At 37.7% G+C, this 13094-nt stretch overlaps 2 protein-coding genes and 1 pseudogene across 5 annotated transcripts in view; 2 read left to right on the top strand and 1 right to left on the bottom strand.

Annotated features, from left to right (window-relative positions):
* The first annotated feature begins 2169 nt into the window (after positions 1-2169).
* Positions 2170-3999, top strand: LOC128621764 (E3 ubiquitin/ISG15 ligase TRIM25-like; annotated as a pseudogene).
* On the top strand, positions 3112-6582 carry LOC128620927 (tripartite motif-containing protein 16-like). Its single transcript, XM_053646291.1, has 4 exons — positions 3112-3847; positions 3973-4054; positions 4213-4339; positions 5704-6582. Exons 2-4 carry the CDS (start codon positions 4034-4036, stop codon positions 6162-6164), a joined length of 609 nt encoding a protein of 202 aa, XP_053502266.1. The 5' UTR covers positions 3112-3847; positions 3973-4033; the 3' UTR covers positions 6165-6582.
* A 221-nt stretch (positions 6583-6803) lies between these two features.
* Positions 6804-13094, bottom strand: part of tep1 (telomerase-associated protein 1) — a 39483-nt gene continuing 33192 nt past the window's right edge. For 3 of the 4 annotated variants that reach the window (XM_053646283.1, XM_053646284.1, XM_053646285.1), the window contains 7 exons: positions 12551-12672; positions 11885-12025; positions 11431-11530; positions 10090-10348; positions 8707-8789; positions 7814-7918; positions 6804-7719 (listed from right to left, as the gene is read on the bottom strand). In XM_053646283.1, the coding sequence (XP_053502258.1) occupies positions 7600-7719; positions 7814-7918; positions 8707-8789; positions 10090-10348; positions 11431-11530; positions 11885-12025; positions 12551-12672 (930 nt within the window). In that variant the 3' untranslated portion in view covers positions 6804-7599. The remainder of the gene's footprint in view (positions 7720-7813; positions 7919-8706; positions 8790-10089; positions 10349-11430; positions 11531-11884; positions 12026-12550; positions 12673-13094) is intronic. The other variant, XM_053646286.1, reaches the window with a different exon arrangement.

Raw genomic sequence — 13094 nt, 5'->3', positions numbered from 1 at the left:
TTTTTCACCAAGTCATGCAGGTTTGGTAATGCGGTATCTGTAATGTGGTGACGGCTGGGAATCTTATACTTCGGCTCAAGTACACCAAGAAGATGACGAAATCCTGTATTATCTACAACTGACAACGGTTGGTCATCAAGAGCAATGAAGTGGGTAAGAGCTTCTGTTATTTTTACTGCCCGTGGGTTGTCTCTGGACATTTTCTCCCACTTCTCCAGCGTTTGCTACAAACTTCGTTGTTGCTGTTTCCCGCTGCTAGTGTGAGATTTATTTTGTCTGTTTTATATTTTGTATAAGAGTTTTAAATGCTTTATTTTATTTTAAATGTTTATGTGCGATTAGGCAAATTTATGTTATGAGTCATTTATATTTCAGTATAATTGTGCTGAGTAGGAGAAGTAGTGCCGTTGCGCTTGTGCGAGTGACGTACTGAGTTCATGTTGGGGTCGGGGGACATGCGCACGGGGAGAGCGCGAAAAAGTTCATGTCAGTGATCCATGAGGAAATGTAACTCTACCAATAAAGTTAGTAAAAGCTTTATTACTACGTGTGTATGCCTGCATTATTCAAACCTGTTTAGAGATTGAACCTTCGCGAGTTCTCCTTAACCCCTCTTACACTAGCATTAGCAAACTGTTTGCACTCAGCATTGTTTGTTCTTTAGATGTTTAATCAAATGGCTTGTGTTAAATGAGCTATTTTTTTTTTTATCCCTTCTCTTGACAGTTTAGCAGAGCATAGTTTGCAGTCTGCTCTACTTTTATCATCATCACCTATCTTAAAATATCTCCAGATTGCTGACATTGCTCCTCTTCCGACTACCTGCTCAACTGACGAGATGTTAGGCTATGTCACATTGTCATAAAGTGGTATCGGTGCGGTTGTATCGGGGTCGTTTTACGAGTACGAATACGAGTACATGAGCACAGTATCGGGCCGAGTCCCGAGTACTGGTATCGGTATCGGTGCATCCCTAGTCATTACCAAAACGATCTGCCATACCAATGAACACATCCAAAGACACAAATTGTATGACTTTGCATTGTCTTTAAGGTCCATGTGCTTTTTAAACTGTTCAAACAGGAAATAAAAGTAGTAGAATAAGGGGTTCAAAAGTCAAGGGAGGGCGCTCTCTGGCGGTCTGGTGGAGCAGAGTCTGGGCTCGTTACGGTAAAAGAATAGAGATGTTCTCAGGCCATGTTAAAGGTTTAAAATTTCACATTCAGTGCTACTGGAATAGGAACAAAGTGTTAAAGTGTACTTGTGTAGTGTGTCAGTGTGTTAAATCAAATTTATACCCCATCTTCACTTGCACAAATGAGTAAAGTGATGAACTCCGAGTGTGGAGTGTTGAATTAAACTTGTGTTTTTAATCAAAACAATTTAATTAATTGATGGTACAGTGCAGTGTGAAAGTGTTAATCATTTCCAATCAATTGTGGGCGGTTGTGGCTGTGGTGGTAGAGCGGGTTGTCCACTAATCGTAGGGTTGGGGGTTCGATTCCCGGCCCACATGACTCCACATGCCGAAGTGTCCCTGGGCAAGACACTGAACCCCAAGTTGCTCCTGATGGCAAGTTAGCGCCTTGCATGGTAGCTCTGCTACCACTGGTGTGTGAGTGTGTGTGAGTGGGTGAATGAGAACCAATGTAAAGCGCTTTGTAGAACCGCTAAGGTTTAAAAAGCACTATATAAGTGCAGACCATTTACCATCATCATCTGAATCTCCACATACGATCAATCATATGGATAAAACGATAAAACACAGAGAACATCTCAGCATGTGTACTGTTAATGAGTGTGTGTGTGTGTGTGTGTGTGTGTGTGTGATCGTGGTGGAATAAAGACAGGCAGTCTGCAAACCCTGATACACCAATACATTCACCCACTCATAGTATTCATTTCTTTCATTAATGATTGTATTTAAAATATTTCCCCATTGTGTCATGTGTATCCGACTTCTTCACATACTTGTGTCTATTTAAATTTCTTTTTTAAGTGTGCACATCCGTTCCAGTGATGATGTAAAAACACATTCAAATATACAACAATGATATTTGGGACAAATCAGACTTCGAATAATCTTACTCTTTAAATCAAAAAGAAGCTGCTTAACACCAAAAACTCTCGTATTCTCTCTGTCTGTCTGTCTGTCTCTCTCATTCTCTCTGTCAGTCTGTCTGTCTGTCTGTCTCTCTCATTCTCTCTGTCAGTCTGTCTGTCTGTCTCTCTCCTTGCGCTCTCTCTCTCTCTCAGTGTGTGAGTGCAGGAAAATGGCAGAGGCTGGTATTTTAGTAGATCAGGATCAGTTAATCTGTCCGGTGTCTCTTAATCGCCTGTAGGATCCAGTGACTATTCCATGTGGACACAATTTCTGTAAGGTGTGCATTAATGGCTTCTGGGATCAGGAGGATGTGAAGGGTGTCTACAGCTGTCCCCAGTGTAGAGAGACTTTCACTCCAAAGCCTGTTCTACGCAGGAACAACATGCTGGCTGAAGTGGTGGAGAAAAATGTGAAGACTGAACTCCAAGCTGTTTCTCCTGCTCACTGTTACGCTGGACCTGGAGATGTGGAGTGTGATTCCTGCACCGGGAGAAAACACAAAGCCGTTCTTTCCTGTCTGTTGTGTCTGGCCTCCTTTTATGAAGATGATCTTAAACCTCACAATCAGTCTCCTGCCTTTAAGAAGCACACGTTAGTTGAAGCCTGTGCAGAGCTCCAAGAGAAGATCTGCTCTCAGCACACCAAACTGATTGATATCTACTGTCATACTGACAAAAGCCTCATCTGTTATTTGTGTATGATGGATAAACATAAAGGCCATGATACTGTTTCAATTAAAGCAGAAAGAACTGAAAAACAGGTGAACTGCATGTCAATATACTTTTTTTTTTCAAGTAAATCTATACAAATTTCTAGTTCTAGCCTAATTTCTATTCGGTTGCTTTGGTTTGATTATATGACTCTCGTTCATTGTGAAGTGAATTTGTATTAGAAGTCAAATGAAACGGGTCAGACTATTCAGTGTACTTTAAACAGCCAACACCCTACAGCTTTTTAACAGCACTTTACAACAAAAGTGTACACATGACTGTGTTAAATCCGCTGTATCAGTTTTATCGCTGTGTTGGTTGTTTATATTGTTTTCAGTTTCTAATCAATTTTATTTTAGACACGTTTATGTTTGAAAATATTTGATTGGGAAAATGTATAGTATGAAAATGAGTGTCTGGATTTGGTGTGGTTGGTGCAAAGCCCGGTCAACACAGTCACTAGTGGAGAAAGAAAGATGGAGCTTTAGAGTAAGCTCATTAGGAAGAACTTGGCTTCAGGCATGGTCTTTCTCACAAACATTGGTAATTTCATAACTCCATTGAATGGTCTAGAAGTAAAAAGTGTGAATTTTTAATCTGTCAGAATGCGAGTGGATTCATGGTGTATTTATGTGAATATTTCTGAACTACCTTAACGTAATGAACAGAAGTAACATTATTATTTCTTCCAGTTGCCACTTTCTCTTGTTCTCTTTAATGTTCCCTGGAATCTTCTTGTCCACCGCCCAACCCAAACCTGTTTTCTACTCTGTTTTTGACTAAGGCATTGAATTTTTCACCTGTTGATTTAAAGCCTGCCTGTACTTGCAGCCATATATGCTACCTGACATTTGTGTAACATGAGTGAATTTGCAGATCATACTGACACATTGAGTTGCTGACATACGAATAATGAACTGTATTTTGTTTGGCCTCGAATGAGCTAAAGAAGAAGCAGATGAAATTCCTGCAGAGGGTGAGGAAGAAGCAGGAGAGGGTGCAGGAGCTGAAACAGACTGTGGACACTATTAAGGTAAGAAAAGCGATTCCCCTAAAAAAACAAACTCACTCACTCACTCACACACTCACACACTCACTCACTGGGATCATAGTAAGAGAAAAAGTTGCTCTTTAAATAATGCTGTGTGTGTGTAACAGAGGGCGTTCACAGGCAGCAGTAGATGAGAGTGAGAAGATCTTTACTGAGCTGATCAGGTCCATGGAGAAAAAGCGCTCGGAGGTGAAGGTTTCCAAAGTTTCCTCCTAAAAGCTCATTACAGCAACAATAAATGTTCCTGTCTGAGATCACAAGTGTGTGTTTGGTCTGATTCAGTCTGAGATTCATTCGTTCCTCTCCTACACTTTTCTCCTTCTCTATTATGTGTTTCCTCTCTGTAGAGTTTCCCGTCTCTCTGTGTTTCTCCTCGAACTGAGGCCTCACCCACGTTCACTGTCAATCAACATCTCTCATTTGATGGAGTGAGGAAATCTCTCTCAGATCTGAAAAAACGAGTCGAGGAAATGTGTGAGTACAGATTTATCAAAATCCAGTATCACAGTAAAGAAGAATACATGTAATAGGAATAAGAAGCTGGCAGGAATAAGACTACCTTTACAGTCGTAGATGAACATTGACCTTACAAGTTACATCAAATCCAGAAACTAATCTTACCGAACATCACAAATGAACATCGAGTTAAACAGAGAATAAACAGCGCTTATTAAGCTATACTCATCTCACCAACCGCGATAATCCTGCCTTAATTCCTGCATGAGATGTACATTTATTGATCCCCTGTAGGGGAAATTCAAATAAAGTCAGTGAGAAAATAAAACACACATATTGGTGACCATGATCAATTGGAACATATGTAGAGGTCATTTATTTTGTAATATTATTGGTGTTCTGAATCGATTCTTAGTTTGTCATAATAAATCTAATAAAAATAATAAAAGCCCCCCTCCGTTGCACAAGTTGGTAACGCCCAATTATTGCCTGGCAACACAACATTTGATTACTGCCGTTTCACTGGGAGAGCACAGGTAGCTTTTAAGATGAAGAGAAGCGCTGTCCAATAGACTATATTGCATTGCTCGTCAGAGAGGGACAGTATATATATATATATATATATATATATATATATATATATATATATATATATATATATATATATATATATATATGTACTCAGGAGGATAATAAAGTATCATCTATCTAACGACACTCCACATTTCATTGTACCTAGCTAGATAATTCATTGCAATTTAGCCATAACTATCAATATAATAAGTTAGTGAAAAACTGCATTGTGTTATGTTAGCTACATTTTATTTATTCCCATTATTATCAACAACAAGGTTGCTCACACTAAATGGTGTGTATAAACATTTTAATAATACAAGTTTAAAATTAATTAATATAAGTGTAAGCTGTGTAATTTATTGTATTGAAACAGTCATTTGATCATAAATGCTTGTGGACGATACATAGATAGATTAGACAAATAGATGGATGGATGGGTGGATAGATAGATGGAAAGAAACATAGATAAGCAGAGGATAATTATGTAATGACACTGCAGATATAACAAAGCTGATTTTGTTGTTCAATTTATTATTTATTTATTATTTAATTAAAAATAACGGGAAGCATACCCATTCACGTGGCTTCTGCTTGGTTGGAATGAAAACCTGCGCCCACACCGGCCCTTTCCGGATAAGATTGGACACCCCTGCACTAGAAATACTAAAAATACTACCTGGAACAACCTGTGTCATTTGTAATCCAGATGAATCTGGTGACTTTTAAGAGGATTTAATTAAGTTCCAAGGAACTGTGTCACCAATACTGTGTTTACCATCTAACCTGTGGACAGTGTATTGTTTTAGATTTCTGTTATCTGACTCTGGATCCCAATACAGTACATCATCAACTCATTCTGTCTGAGAAGAATAGAGCGGTGACACGTGGTAGGAAAGACAAGCCATACTCTGACCTTCCAGAGAGATTTGATTCACGCAGTCAGGTGTTGTGTAAGGAGAGTGTGAGTGGACGCTGTTACTGGGAGGTGGAGTGGAGCGGTATTGGTGTGGACATATCAGTCTCATATAAAGAGATCATCAGGAAAGGAGGGGCAAAGGAGTGTGGGTTTGGATGCACCAGTCAGTCCTGGAGTCTTCAGTGTTACTCTTCGTCTCTCTGTTTCTGGCACAACATTAAGACTGACCTCGGAATTCCAGTATCCTCCAGAATAGGAGTGTATGTGCATCACAGTGCAGGAACTCTGTCCTTCTACAGCGTCTCTGACACGATGAAGCTTCTCCATAGAGTCCACATCACATTCACTTAGCCTTTATACCCTGGGTTCAAGATATGTTATTATTACTCAACTTTGAAGTTATGTGATCTAAATTAAATGTTTGTAAAAGTGCTTAATAAAATTAAAACTGAGGTGTCAGATTTCATTTCAAAATGTAATGACATTATGTTCAAATAAATCTATTCTATATATTAATAACAACATAAAGTTGATCGACCAAGTCTAAATAGGGGAAGTCTAAAACTCTGGTTATTGTAATCTTACTCTAGTTAACGTGTACATAGGAAACTATGGCATGATTATATGAAGCTAGTTTTACTTAGATATTATTGGTCTGTCTCTGTAGATTTTACTGGTCGTGACCTCTGACTAGAGATAACGTTGCTATAACTAAGTGTTACTATCTAAGGGGACTAATAAAGCACTATTTAGGAAAGCGTAAGCATGGGGCGGTCGTCTAAATAGTATTAGTCAATTACCTCTGGCTAATGACCAAGACTGACGAGTTTGTGACCATGAGATCCGTGCACACGACTGGCGCGAGACTCGACACGGAATCCGAATGAACGAGCACAATTCAAAATATAGAATAAATTAGAATCAATCAAGTATAGAAGATCAAAAGTATCAAAATATGAATAACTAAGAAATAAATACAACATCGAGGTTTTTACAATTGGAGTCAGATTTAATTTAAGAGAGAGTCAAGCAGAATTGGAATGACAAATCTAAATATATTCACATCGCTTCAAAAGACAGGAACATGTGGGAATCCTTCTACCATGTAATTGGATACCGTCGTTGGACCAGTGAGTGGACCCTTACAATATTTTTGACATCCGGGATTTCAGATATCTTGACCGACTTCAATCCTGATGCAGTATCGTGCATTATGATTGTATCTTCACTTTTAGACATTTATAAACACAAAGCGTTTTTATTCTTCTTTATTGAGGCTTTTAACAAAATAAATCAGCTATTACACACTTTCTATCAGTACTTAATTTTTTTTAAATCCCATTATCCCATTAAAATATTATTATATTATAATCATCATGTAACAATAAAGTATATTTAATTAAAGCATTTACGACCATAATCTGAATATAACACGCTAAAAATCACAGCCAGTTATTTGGGAAGACAGGAGGATATGGAGGTGTGTCTAATATGGGGGTGTGTCTAATTCATAGTTCCTGGCATTATTAATGAAGGCGTAGAGACATTCTCAGGACATGTTTCTCAGGACTATTTAAAAAAGTTTTAGAATTACATTCACGGCTACTCAAATAGGAAAATAGTGTTAGTGTTAAAGTGCACTTGTTATAGCGTGTACTTGTGAACATTCGGTGTGTTAAAGCAAATTTGTACCAAATTGCACTTGCATGAAATGGTAAAGTGACAAACTCGGAACTAGGAGTGTCGAACGTTAAATTGACGGGGTGTGCAGTGTTGGAGGTGTTAATCATCCTCTCCAGGACAGGAAGTAGATCTGCCCCAGTGCGTCTCCACACACGATCTGACTCGGGTCGTTCGGGTTCACCTGCAGCACTTCGACCGGAGCACCACACACAAACAGTCCGAGCTGTGTGTGTGTGAGAGAGCGAGAGAGATATGGATTAAACATAACACACTACTACACTACTACACTACACTACAACACACACACACACACACACCTGTTTCTTTGTGTTTCTGTCCCACAGTTTGACGGTCCTGTCGTACGATGCTGAGATGATGATGTTCTCTGTGAGACGCAGCACACTGATCCTGTCACTGTGTGCCTGCAGAATTCACATCTCTTATTATACATCATGTATTTCAGTGTAGCTTCAGTAACTTCAAACTCATCCAGTCATATATATTTTTTTATATTTTTAATAAATTTTCAAAGATTTCAAACAAACTTCTTTCATATTGTCATTATGGGGTATTGTTTGTAGAATTTTGAGGAAAATAATGAATTTAATCCATTTTGGAATAAGGCTGTAACATAACAAAATGTGGGAAAAGTGAAGCGCTGTGAATACTTTCCGGATGCACTGTGTATGTATATTTACACCACAGTCCATTGATCTGTCAGAAGGTGCTGATTTATTTTCTATAACTGTAGTTCTGTCAGTAGCGCAAATCAAGGGTTTATATTAACCTGGAAAGGAGTGTCCGTGCTTTATAACAGTCAGAAATAAAGCTGTAGCTTTAAGTTTACCCATTGCTGATTATTTTCCTATAACAGCACAAGAATCAATAGTCTGCATTACAGTAACGGACTGTATATTGTATATTATTGGATTTCCATTCTTTTTTCAAAAAAAAAAAAAAAAAAGACTGAGGTTTTGGACTAGGTAAACAAAAAAAATGCATCTCTAGTGTTATGACATCACTAGCACGTACAAATGCATATGCAAATCTGAGAGGATAGCCAATCAAATTAGGGCAGGTCTTAAAGCCACAGTAACAGAGAGTCTGTGTTTTAATGATTTAAAGTAAATGATGCTGTTTGTTGAATAAAGCTTGAGTGAAAATCTAAACTATGAGAAAAGTGAACAACATGGATAAGACTCAGACTCACACGTCTCCGCGGCGTCCACGAGCTCAGGTTCAGCGTCTGATTAAACCACATGTGACCCTTTAAATCTCCACATACGATCAGTCCTGTGGATGAAACGATAAAACACAGAGAACGTCTCAGCATGTGTACTGTTAACGAGTGTATGTTCATGGTGGAATAAAGACCGGAAGTATGCAACACAAACCCAGATCTCCAATACACACTCCCTCACGGTATTTATTTCATTCATTAACATTTGCGTTTAATGTATTTCCCGATTGTGTCTGGGTTTCTACCATGTGTCTGCATCTTCCTCATTGTACCCAAGTGTATTTTTATTGCTTTGTGTGTAATGTTGCAGTGAAAGGGCTCTCTATTATCATACCGCATATTGAGGTAAATGAGGTAAAGTTAGCGCTGACTTATATCGCTGAAGTGGAGGAGTTAGAATTGGGTTCTCCCAGAGGCACAACGCCAAAAATCTACTGTGAACACAATTTCTATTTACTGAAACCACCTTTCAAATGAACTACGAAAGAAAAACCCAAATATCAGAAATCAATTCTAATTCCTCCAAATGAAATATTTTTCAAACAAAATCGGTTTGTGATGTGTTGAACCCACTTTTATGGATCGACTGCCGCATACTCGAGAACATACGTCTTTCTTCATCATCTTTTTTTCATTTTAAGGTTTAAAATGATTCATTTTTAAGCTCTCAATATATATACATATATATCACATGTATAGATGGATTGAGTAATTAATAAAACTGAATTCAATAATAAAAATCTATTATTTAAACTACATATTATATATTGATATGTGAACTAATTATCAAAGACTTCAAATTTGTCATTAAAATGAATATAAAAATTAAATCATTAAGTGCTAAAGAAAACACTGAATTTTTTCACTAAACTAATACAGATCTTTTTTTTTTTTTTTTTTTTTTACACCAAACCAAAAGACATGCTCATTTTAACTTAGGACATTCTTTTACTCCTATTTTATTTATTTTACTTCATTTATAAAGTATCATTTAATTGGCTAAATTAGTGACAAGTTCTTTTTCACTAACAATAATGTAATTGTTGTTTACACGGTAATGTAAATATACCGTGTGTGAGTGCACATGAATTTGTACAAAACCATGTGCACATTTTCACACAAATGAGTCAGTAGTTTAGTGACTAATTTTACTCTAAATTCAAATGCTGACGCAGGAGCTTATCAAAAAAATCACAAACTGAAGAATTATCACATAAATAACCGTTGTGTGTGTGTGTGTGTGTGTGTGTGACTACCATTAAAAATATTATTGAAATAACTTGTAATTAACTTAAATGAAAATAAAGATATGCGCTCGTGGCTGCTCTTTAGTGTGTGAAATGAATAACACACCGTCATGTAATGCAGCAGCCGTGATTCTGCACTTCCTGTCCTCCTCCTCCTCCTCCTTCACCTGCTCCTCCATTTCTTCCTCCTGAGGATGATCACTGTCTTCCTCCTCCTCCTCCTCCTCCTCCTCCTGTGTCTGATCTATACCTTTTTCCAGGCTGGCGTTTGTGTTCAACCATAGCCCTCCTTCTGATAATTTTTTTCTTTTTCTTTTTTTTTTTTTTTCCACTTTTTCACCTTCTTTTCCTTTGTAGCGAGCATGCTGCGAACAAAAAGGATAAGTAACTCTGAATCCTGAAGGAGACACAGTCGAGGGCCATTCACAATTAAAAACATTGCGAGAGTTGTAAATCCTGAATTTTTTTTTTTTTTACAATTTTCACTGTTTAAATGTTTAATATCAGCCTAGTATTGTGTTTACATGTAGCAGGAATGCACACCATGTATAATGCATGTATTAAGTGCAAAAGTTTGTACGCCCTTACTTTTAAATGCTGAAACCAATAAGACATTTACCGCGAGTTTGGTTTCACAGATGTTCCTTTCTCATCATAATGTATATATTACTATATTAATGGTGAAATAAATAAGGGATAAAATGTTCTGCATCATGCTCTTATAGTAAAACAATCAGCAACGGGCTGGTGGATTATTTTCCTCTAACAGCATGTCCTGAAGTGTTTTATTCCTCTTATACCACAGCAGCTTTTTATTTTTATTTTATTAAAAGTATGACATGTTGTACGTTTGTCTGTTTATACCTACATTTAAGGAAACGTTAGTAAAAGTACAAGTTAGTTCCTGATCTCACGATTACACGGTTGTTCCCTCACCTTCCCTCTTTTTTCCCTCTTATTGGATTTAATGAGAAAAAAAAACGCAGAGAACGCAACTTGGCGTGTTCACGAGAAACCGCAAAGTGTAAACTCCTCTGTCCTGAACACTTCATAAAACTTACAGTTTTAAAGATAATGATAATGATAATGAGTCTTTATTAATCACGTATGCATTACAGCACAGTGAAAGACTTTTCTCCGCATACTCCAGCATGTTAGGAAGTTGGGGTCAGAGCGCAGGGTCAGCCATGATACAGCGCCCCTGGAGCAGAGAGGGTTAAGGGCCTTGCTCAAGGGCCCAACAATGGCAGCGTGGCAGTGCTGGGGCTTGAACCCCCGACATTCCGATCAGTAACTAAGTAAGTAATCAGTTTACCTCTGACTGTTGCAAAACACTGACATTGGAAACTCCTTACATAACCCTCTTACAGAAAACGTCACCCTATTAATGATTACACAAGTTTTTAATCCATTTCTGCAGACTGTGTGTATGTGTGTGTGTACTAACCAAGTAGGCCAGATTAATTGTGTCGTTGTAGTCTCCCACCAGCCACAGGCCGTGTTCACCGTTTCCATCAATTCCTAACACGGTTTCCTGGTTCGGCCTTCTGAGACAACACCAATTCATTGTGAGGAACCCATCAATCATTCTCAAAAACTTGTCTAATTCTTAGTTTATTACGTTTCACTTCTCTTTAAAGCAGAGTATTTTTTGTGTGTGTAGAAATGTTTAATTTAATGTTTGCTTTAAAAGCACTTCCTGACATTTGCTTAAGACGTTTGCACAGAGCATTATAAATGCAGATCTGTTTCAAAATACCAGAACTCTCCAACGAGACCCGTAATGTAAATACAGTCTTAGAGTAAAATCTCCTAAAAGGCTTATAATTATTTATGAACAGATTCTAAGCCTATGGGATGGTGCAAAATGTGTGTGTGTGTGTGTGTGTGTGCGTGCATACCTATTAGCTTTTCGGTGTTTTCCGCGTGCAGTTGGAAAGATGTCGATGATGGTGCAGTCCACACACACTCCCAGCAGAGTGGTGCAGTAGTGCAGGAACGTCACGCTGCTCGGCAGAGTGTACGAGGAAACTTTAGAAAGACTGAAATAAAAAAAATTTAAAAGTTGAATACTAAAATCAGTCAGAAAATACACTCCATTTACAAGTTCATTTATAAAAAATTCTATCTTTTACATTTGTCATTTTTAAATTAAAATTGCCTACCCTGTTTTGTTGTTTATAGTTTCGTATTATTTTAGTTACTTTTATTAATCTACTTTTACCAAAAATAATTAACAAAACTTTACTTTGGTTCATAAATTTTTATTACATTAATTTAAAATTATTTACATTTTATTTTAGTCTATATACAGTTCATTCTGTTGTATTCAATGTAGTTTTAGATCTTTACACAGAGATTTTTACTTCATCTTTTATTTTATCCTTCGGTTACATAACTTCTTATAATATTACACTTTACTGTGTGACTGAACTGGGCTTTCATCTACCACCACAGAAAGTGCTCTATTATTATTATTATTATTATTATTATCATCATCATTTCAGTGTGTTATTACCCTGTGTGTGTGTGTGTGTGTGTGTGTGTGTGTGTGTGTGTGTTATTACCCTGTGATACACTGCTGTGAGTCTCCCTCGAGCTTCCACACAGTCACTGAAGCATCACTGCAGCCCACCGCTAACTGCTCATCCGGCAAACTGCTTACTGCTGTGATACAGCTATCACTCAGCTACACACACACACACACACACACACACACACACACACACCCTGTTATTTAAAGAGCAACTTTTTCTCTTACCATGATCCCAGAGACAGAGAGAAAGAGAGAGAGAGAGAGAGAGAGAGAGAGCTAGAGAGAGCGAGAGAGAGAGAAAGAGAGTGATTGAAAGACAGAGTGAGAGTGTGAGAAAGAGCGACAGAGTGAGAGAGAGAGAGAGAGAGAGAGAGAGAGAGAGAGAGAGGCTCTTTAAACTTATCCACATACTATAAAAAGACAATATTAACAAAAGGGAGAAGATACTGTCTCATATCAGATAGACAGGCAGATAGATAAAATGAAAGGTAGACAGGTAGATAGACAGACAGATAAAATGAAAGGCAGACAGATAGACAGAAGCATGCATCGAGATATCTTTCCATCTATATGCT

This window comes from Ictalurus furcatus, chromosome 17, assembly GCF_023375685.1.
Source record: "Ictalurus furcatus strain D&B chromosome 17, Billie_1.0, whole genome shotgun sequence".
Classification (NCBI taxonomy): domain Eukaryota; kingdom Metazoa; phylum Chordata; class Actinopteri; order Siluriformes; family Ictaluridae; genus Ictalurus; species Ictalurus furcatus.
The sequence above is the reverse complement of the archived record's forward strand: the minus strand, read 5'-3'. Positions and strand labels throughout refer to the sequence as shown.

Coding starts and splice junctions, on each gene's coding strand:
- LOC128620927 (XM_053646291.1), top strand. CDS start 4,034: ATGGAGAAAAAGCGCTCGGAG. Junction 4,055..4,212: donor TGGAGAAAAAGCGCTCGGAG/GTGAAGGTTTCC, acceptor TCCTCTCTGTAG/AGTTTCCCGTCTCTCTGTGT. Junction 4,340..5,703: donor AAAACGAGTCGAGGAAATGT/GTGAGTACAGAT, acceptor GTATTGTTTTAG/ATTTCTGTTATCTGACTCTG.